The sequence below is a fragment of the Nicotiana sylvestris genome, chromosome 2 (genome assembly GCF_000393655.2).
Source record: "Nicotiana sylvestris chromosome 2, ASM39365v2, whole genome shotgun sequence".
In the NCBI taxonomy this organism is placed as follows: Eukaryota; Viridiplantae; Streptophyta; class Magnoliopsida; order Solanales; family Solanaceae; genus Nicotiana; species Nicotiana sylvestris.
Genome location: NC_091058.1, coordinates 13,189,964 through 13,198,684, shown reverse-complemented (window position 1 = coordinate 13,198,684; position 8,721 = coordinate 13,189,964). Strand labels below are relative to the sequence as shown.

The window sequence follows — 8,721 nt, the reverse complement described above, 5'->3', positions numbered from 1 at the left end:
TAGAAGAAGAAAAAAAAGAAGGAAAATGAGCAAGCCAAGAAGTGTTAGAAAAGAAAAGAAAAGAGAGGATTGAAATGAACAAATTGGGATGATGCCAACTGACCTTCGTACCCTCGAAGTCATTTTAGAACCGATAACTGTGGCAAGGTTCATTGCACATAAAGTGAGATTATCTTATGTTAAATGCCCTAACGCTAACTGTGAGCACGTGATTTTTGCCCTATATATGAATTACTCCCATAAATTCAAAACAAAATAACTTCTTTTCATTATTTGTAATTTTTGAGGATTTTGTGGCATTTTCTGACAATTGTTTGCATTTGTCTGTGCATTTTTAATTTTGTTTAACTAATGAAAAACACAAAAATACGCTGCATTTGCATTTAGGATCTAATTTTGCATTATTGAATTAATTAATAATTTAGTGGTTTTATAAAAGTGAAAAAATCAAAAAATATAAATATAGTTCATTTTTGCACTTTAATTTTAATTTTTAAATTTTGGTAGTCTTCTTTGAATTTGGTTTTTAATTATTTGTGTTAATTGTTATTTAGAGTTAATTTATGTAATATGATAATTTGATTAATTTAGGATTATTTTTAATTTAATTTAAAAAGAAACTAAAAGAAAATGAAAAAAGAATGAAAAGAAAACAAATGAAAAAGAAGTAAAGGCTGGTTTGGGCTGCAAACCCCAAGCCCAAACAATTTCACCCCGAAACCCAGTCAAAACCCAGCCAAGACCCGTCCCCATCCGGTTCCCCCCCTCCCACTAAACTAAACGACCCTGTTTTGATGAGCGTAAATCCCAGTCGTTGATTTCCTTTAGATCCAACGGATGGGAACTAGGGGTCTTGTTGATATATATATGTCTGAATCAATCACCCCCCCAGACCCCTACCTCATTTCATCTCTTTCGCTGAACCCTCTGCCTCCGGCGTGAACCGCCTGCCAGAAATCGTCTCCGCCGGCGGCGGTACTCCAATCGACCCCATTTTTACACCACCGATTCTCCTCCTTCTCCTCTTTCCAAATCACCAAATCCCCACTCTCAAATCCCAGCCCAGCCTCTCGAATCTTGGATCGAAAAAATGACCAAAACTCCAACTCATCCAATCATCCCCATAATAATACCCCATAACCCCCACGCCCCCCTTACACCTAATCCACCGTTGTTTCCCTCGAACATGTCCCGAGCTCGTCAAATCTTAAGTTGAAGATGAGACCTAAAAAATATCGAGCTCCAGAATCGGTAGATTTTGTGCCGATTAAGACCAAAACGGGCCTTGTTCAGGTGTTTTCATTTGAAAACACGTGATTGAGACCTTTTTCGGTCAAAATCGAGAGTTTGAAGAAGAACTTCGCGGCTTGGCCAGTCCGTTTAGGTATCTTTACATTTTGGTTGGTTCTTTCTTTGTATTTTTTCTGTCTTCTAAAGTCATCTTTCTTCATCGCGTTTCTGTGTTTGTGTTTTCATAGTATGCTTGTTGTTATTCATGCATGATTTGTCTGATAATCAGCTTAATTATTTTGCTGTCTGTTTAGAATTAGGTAAATCATTCTCGCTTTCTGTTTTGGTTTTGGGCTTTGGTTTAAAGTTCCCGTCTTTTGTTTCTCCTGGTTAATTTTAGGACAGTTTTGTTTAGAATGTTGAATCTTTGATTGATCTCAAGCGATGCTTAAAGACCAGCCCAAGAAAGATTTGAATTGGGTCTAGCTCAGACCCATTCACTTGGGTCATTTGGACCCGGGTTTTGCTAGGCTGGGAGGGTAAATAATCAGGGTTCGAGGGGTAGTTTAGGAAACTGGGGAAGGGAATATTTGTGTAACTGAATGAGAAACTTCTAAGAAGTTAGGGAAGAGAACTCATTTGAACTTCTGAATTTTCAACTAGGGGTATTTAGGCTATAATGAAAATTCAAAAAGGTCTTAGTTGCAAAAACTGAGACTTGGAAGCTGCCCCAAATGTCTTGCCTATAAATGCACCCTTTTCTTGCCTGAGAAGGCATACCTAATTGATAAGAGAATTCCAGAAAAACAAACAGCTGAAATACTTTTTTTTTTTGAAAAAGGAAACATACACTGTTGTATTGCTTTGGACCTTAAAGTTTGCATTCCCTGAATCAATTTCTGCTTTGCTTTTGAGTGTAAAATGAATTGAGTTCGAGTTTTAATCTGGTTTGGACTTCTGCTGAGGTTTAGAGTGTGTTTTTGAGTGCTGCTTCTTCGATCTGAGTCTGTTGCTGCTGTTTTCTTTGAATTCCCTCTCAACTCTGTTTTCTTTTGCTGATCATTCAGGTACACTATCAAAACTTGCCACGGAACTGAGCAGTGACTAACATGTATGGAGATTTGGAAATTCAAGTTGAAATTTGAATAAGACATCTTAAATTCTTGATGTAGTTACTGTTAGTTATCACCATTATGTATGATTAGGTGCTTCATTTCGTTAATTTTGATTTCTGGTTTGTGCTAAGTGCTAGTTCATAACTTAGTGTGATTAGTTGCTAGATTTAACGTATAATCTCAAAATATTGGGTATTGTAATTTTGTCTGAACTCTAGTTGCATGAATGGACAGTTACACGTGCTATAAGGATAGATCGCTGGGGTATATTAATTGGCTTTCCTGTAACTTGAAATTAGGAGCTATCATGGTGAAGCATTGTCCACTTCGCAGGTGGGATTTGTATTGTTATATCTAATCAGGAAAACCACCTAGATGGTTAGTTTTTTGGTTTGCTTGTGAATTTAGATGGTCTGTATAAGCCTGAAAATTGATTTTTGTTAAGTGAATGACTGGTTGAATCAGAATTACGTAGGTGACTGACTGCATAAAGATCAAAATTTTCTCTTGCTACATCAATTTCAATACTTCTAGCTTAGTGCTAGTTGACGGGTAATTTGAGTAGGCATTTGAAATTTCTGTACGCTCCAATCGCTGGGAATGGAAAAATTAGCAAGTTAAATGTAATTAGCATTTTCGCTATTGGTATGGACTCGAACTCGAGTCTGATCCTTTGATCAAACCTCAACGATATTTGGGCTCCCAAGTCCAAGCTTTGAGGTCTTTGGTAGAGTAGGGTAGAACGCCATGGCTATTTGGGCTTGTCCCTTAAGCCTGGGAGTTTGATTGAATTAAATGCTTTGTGTAGCTTCATATTTGCATATGGTTTTGGTTAATTGTTGCTTAATTGATTTTGCATAAGTTTAAAACTTTAAGGATTGGGCCTAAAAACTGGCCCAGTTATGGAGTTCAAAAAACAGATTTGGTTTGTGTGTTATTCGTTCTGGGATGTCCTTGTCATCGCCCAATTGGGCCCAGAACTTGGAAAGCATTAGAAAGATAAGAAATGGCAGGCTGTGCCACGTGAATTTTCTCGTTGTTGGTTGTGTTGGGCCAACTCGTTCTGATAGCTGGCCCAATTCCTCATCGTCAAATTAGTTTAAGCTGGTTTTGCGAATTTGACTCGATAATTTCCTACGCCTTTTAGCCAATTAGCCAAGCCCTTTAATAATCAAGGCAAGCTGTATTATGTAACATGGATAGTTCACGGACCTCCAAAGTTTAGTGCGAATTCCCTTTTAAAATAATTGAGGTGAGCCGCGCCAAATAAAATTCCAAATACGTGGCCATCATTTAACTATTTCTTTTGAATCCTTAGAAATCTAGGCGCGCCATTTAGCGATTTCCATGGCCTTCGCAAAGTTGCTAACGCATAGTTGCTTTAGGCGCGTATTTTAATAATTTACCTTCCTAATCTCGGGTGCGCATTTATGTGACCCAAATCCAAGTCTCAACGATATTAAAATATGTCAAGAACCGCGAGTGCATTTATGTGACGTGGTTCAAAACGTGTTTTAATAACGTTGCAATTTTCTTTAAAAATTAAATAAAAGCGGTTATAAAATTAAAACTGAACCATAGGTTAAAACGTGTATCAAAATCAGATAATAAAGTTGAATATAACAGTTGAGCGACCGTGCTAGAACCACGGAACTCGGGAATGCCTAACACCTTCTCCCGGGTTAACAGAATTCCTTACCCGGATTTCTGGTTCGCAGACTGTTAAACAAAGTCAAGCTTTTCCTCGATTCGGGATTGGAACCGGTGACTTGGGACACCATAAATCTCCCAAGTGGCGACTCTGAATCTTTTAACAATAAATCTCGTTTCGATTGTCCTTTAATTGGAAAAACTCCCTTTATACTCCCTTCCGGGGGTGTAGGTAAAAAAGGAGGCGTGACAGCTCTGGTGACTCTGCTGGGGACCGAATCCAGAATCTCTGGTTCAGGGTTCAGAATTCGAGCTTAGAATAATTGTTGTATTTGACTTTATTTATTATCTGATTTTATCACATGTTTGGGCCTAATGTGCTAATTGTTGCTTTTACCGCTTTGATATTATCTGAACTGTATGTATAAACTGCTACGAAATCTGTCTCTTCTCTCTCTTGAGGAGTGCACGCTAGTCGTGACTTCTTTCTGTTAGTGTCATATCCCAAATAGAATGAGGTTTGGACAAGTTGCAAAGCCGGATAATCTTTTGGTTACCGGTACGCAGCCCCCCCCCCCCCGGCTCGAGTTGTCCGCTCGGGTAAGCCAGGTCTAGAACAAATAAACCTAGGGTTTTAAACCTAGTATAACAATACCTCATGTTGGATCCCTAGTAGGAACGTTTGTTTGCATCATGTGCATTTTGACTTTGGAGACTCAATACAGGGGTTGCGTCTGTCTAGGACAAGTGCATCCGAAATAAAAAAACCATCCTGATGTATCTTACTTGCTACTTGTGCATTTATTTGCTTCGGATTTGCATGCTGACCGACTTTTGAATAAAAGGAGAGAGTTCGGAAAAGAAATAGCAGTGTAGAGGGTTAAGAGAGTTAATCACCTGTTTTAAGAAAAACCAGTGTTCAAATAGCACCGAAACTCTGCCGAATTTTTGAAAAAAAGAGAGGAGAAAAACGAATTGAAAAATGAAAAAAAAGAAGAAAGTTTGGTTTTCAAAAATAGTCCGTTTTATTTGCCCGAACTACGCCAGTTTGATTCCCATCAGATGTGAATACGTAGGCAACTCCCATCGGGTCCAACCTCCTTTTTTGCAAAATAGCCCAAAAGAACAAAAAATTTACTTTTATTTGAAAATAATTAGGGTGATGTCATTCTTGTCAGAAATAGCCGAATGTCCCTAAAAAGGCGCCGGAAGGCTGCTTTTGCAAGAATAGCCACATGTGGTCATTTTTCAAGGTTTTCACCGGTTAGCTAACACAGCCTTAAAATCTTTGTCTTCGAGGTGCTGAAAGGTCGTATTTGCAAAACCGATTTTTTTTAAATGACAGAGAAAAAGAGAGGAAAAAGTGTCAATTTTGTCTTTGAGTCAAATGAGTCTTGATTTTTGCTTAATCACCCTAATAAATGTGCAGAATGAGCACGAGTCCAAATTTACCGATAACAGTCATGAACAAGATCCCTTTGGAGTTGCATATGTGGTGGGAGGATTTGGGAAAATCGGAGCAAGATAAAGTCAATCTACATTTGGGAGGTCTCACCGGGTTGTTAAAAATCAGACTTAGAGGAGATATCATAAAGGCTTTGGTTACGCTTTGGGACCCGGCCCATAACGTATTTCACTTTTCGTATTTTGAACTCACCCCAACCTTGGAAAAGATAGCAGGTTATATAGGAAGTACTAAAGGGCTGAGGCATAAGTACCTGATCGCTCCAAGAGCCGTTAACTCTCACAAGTTCATGGATTTGCTAAAAATAAGCAAGGAACTCCCGTATTCCGAGTTGAAAGATGGTTTTTCTACTCTACGTTTCATATATCAGAGGTACGAGCATGTAAGAGGGTTCAACGATCTGGCAAGCGGGGTTTGTAGCAGAGGAAACCAAACAAAATGGGATGAGCATAGGCGTTTCGCCTTCATGGTAGCTTTCCTAGGCCTTGTGGTGTTCCCCCGAAAAGACGGGAATATCGATTTGCGGGTGGCCGGAGTCGTCAAGGTCCTGATTATCAATTCCAAAAGCATTCTTGCCCCTATGATAGTGTGTGAGATATACCGAGATCTCACAGCTTGTAAAGCTGGGGCAAATTTCTTCGAGGGATGCAATTTGCTATTGCAAATGTGGATGATCGAGCACCTGTGTCATCGCCCTCAGTATAAGTTACGGGTCCACAAAGAAAAGTTTCATTGAAGAGTTTGACACAAGGATTTCAGGGTTCAAGCTTCCAGAGGGGTTCAGAGATTGGGTATCCTGTCTTCATTCCATTACTGCGGGACAAATAGAATGGACATTGGGTTGGCTTCCTGTTGAAGAAATTGTGCATATGCCTGCCACTGGTCCTTACTTCCTCCTAATGGGTCTGTGAGGTATCCAGTCCTACGCTCCTTACTGGGCGATGAGACAGTTGGGAAGGTGTTAGGTGATGCACCCAGATGAAGATCTTAGTGTTTATGCGGTCGAGGTTAGTTCCGACGGTCAATTTCATGAAGAAACAATTCGTTCTATTTGGAATGAATGCCAGTATTTGACAGTGAACACTCGAGTGCATGACTTATCTAGTGGCAAAGTCTCACCCGCCTATCTTGCCTGGTATATAAAGAAGAACACTGCAAGGGCCTAACTAGAAAGACCAGCCAAAAAGCCTCACATTCAGGAATTCGTTGAGGCGTCGCAAGGATAGTGGGCTTGGTTAGCTAAGGAGAATGAGTACAGGGCCACCATAGGAAAATTGGAAAAGCAAGTCAGAGAACTTCAATTTGAGAATAGCTTGCAAGTCGCGGCGGACGAAAGAGAAAAGAAAAAGCTAGCCAAAGAGAACGAGGCCCTTCGACCTCAAATTCAGGAAATGAAAATAGCTGCAGAAAACCCCGCCCGATGTGCCAAAGATGAAAAACTCATAAATAAACTAAGAGAGAAAGTGAGTGACTATGGTTTTGATTTGAACAAGGTAGAAGGTGAACTATCTAGGGTTCAGAAGCAGTTGGCTAAAAATGCAGATGAGCGAGCATGCCTGGTTAAGCAGTTGAAAGAAAGGTACGACAATGAGGTCGTGGGGTTAAAGAAAAGGGCCATCGCTACGGAAAATAACATGATCAAACAGGCAAAAGATTTCAAGGCTGAAAGAGAACATTCTTATACAACATTGGCACAATTAGAAATAGATTTGCAACAACTTCAGGAGCAGAATCATGTAGCCGAGCAAACTTTGGAAGCCAGGGCCCAGCAGATCGGGCGTTTGCTACAAGAAAAAGGTGCCATAAGAGAAAGAATTAGAAATATCGCTGATTAAATTGTTGTGAAGTGCCAAGTCTGTGAGGATATGACTCGTACCACTTTCTTCGCAACAGTGATGACATTTGTTAAACAGATAATGAACGACTTGGACCAACTTCAAAGGGATCTTGCATATAGGCCCGCGGTGAGACACCAGGAGTATTGATGTATTCATGATTTTTCATTTGAGTCTGTATTTCCTTTTCCGTTAGAGTCTGTCAGTTGCGTAAGTTTGTATTTTCTCTCTGCTGGAGTCTGTCAAGTGTTTTCGATTCTGCATTTTCTTCTGTCGGAGTATGATAAGTTTATTTTTGAGTCTATATTTTGTCTTTTCATCAGCGTCTGTTAGTTTCTCTTGGAGTCCGTTGGTTTTGAGTCTTTGTAATCAAAGCATTTGCTTTTTATGAAAATTGAAATTCCCAAAAAATGTTTTATTTACTTTCACACTTATCTCCCAGAACTACGCTCGGTCTGATTCATGCGGGGTCATGATACGTAGGCAATCTCCATAGGATTTGACCATAATCAAAGAAAAAGAGAGAGAAACAAGAGATAAAAAGAAAAGAAAAAGAGAGAAAATAAGAGAAAAGAAACAATAGCAAAACAAGAGGGAAATGAAAAAAGAAGAGCAAAGGCCAGCATGAAAAGAAAGAGAAAAAGAAGGAAAGTTGTAAGTGGAAAAGCCGGGATGACGCAAGCAGCCGATCAAATGTATGATAGAAACGGTTAACTGCTTAGGTGCATTCATTCCCCAAATGTGCAATTACCAATCTATTAAAGCTCTAACCACTAACAATGTTGCTGTTGATGTATTGAGTTCAGGCAGGTGGTTAGTTGATTGGCATTCTGGCAACTCACTCATACAACACCCAATCAAAATACAGGCTGAATATGGCCAACCAAGAACCGGAGACAAGTATTGTCAACCCGTCAAAAGAAGCGGAAGAATTCGATGTTAATGCGATGAGGGAAGAGATGTATAAGTTAAAGCAACAAATGACTGAAATGTATCAAGCCTGGGCAAAGGGGCATCCACCACCGGTTTATCCCGCCAACCCTGCTTATATCCCATAATTGACTCAACCTCAAGAACCTCCGACTATGAACTCATCTCCAGCCTTTCCCCTCTACTAATAATGCCACAGCACCACTTCCCATGCATCACAAGCTCATCCACCCAGACAAGTCCCACACCCTCCCCCACCCATCACACCTGTCTTTGTGGCACCTCTACCTGCTACGTTACACCGATCTTTCCAGTGAACCTCTATTCCAGACTTACGACAACCAGTATTATACCCCTGAACCCACCTTCAAAGTTCCAGAACCATATTCTTACACCCCTCATCTTGATCTCCTGGCAAAAACCGAGAAACCACCCAAAAATCCCGAACATGAGGAGATGATCAGAAAGGTCAAAAGCTTAGAACAACCATTCAGAG

General features: G+C 40.0%; 1 protein-coding gene across 1 annotated transcript; it reads left to right on the top strand.

Moving 5' to 3' along the window:
- The first annotated feature begins 6,851 nt into the window (after positions 1 to 6,851).
- On the top strand, positions 6,852 to 8,353 carry LOC138882636 (uncharacterized). The gene is made up of 2 exons (XM_070163244.1): positions 6,852 to 7,039; positions 8,164 to 8,353. The coding sequence occupies exons 1-2, from the start codon at positions 6,852 to 6,854 to the stop codon at positions 8,351 to 8,353; spliced, it is 378 nt and encodes a 125-aa protein (XP_070019345.1).
- The last annotated feature ends 368 nt before the right edge of the window (positions 8,354 to 8,721 follow it).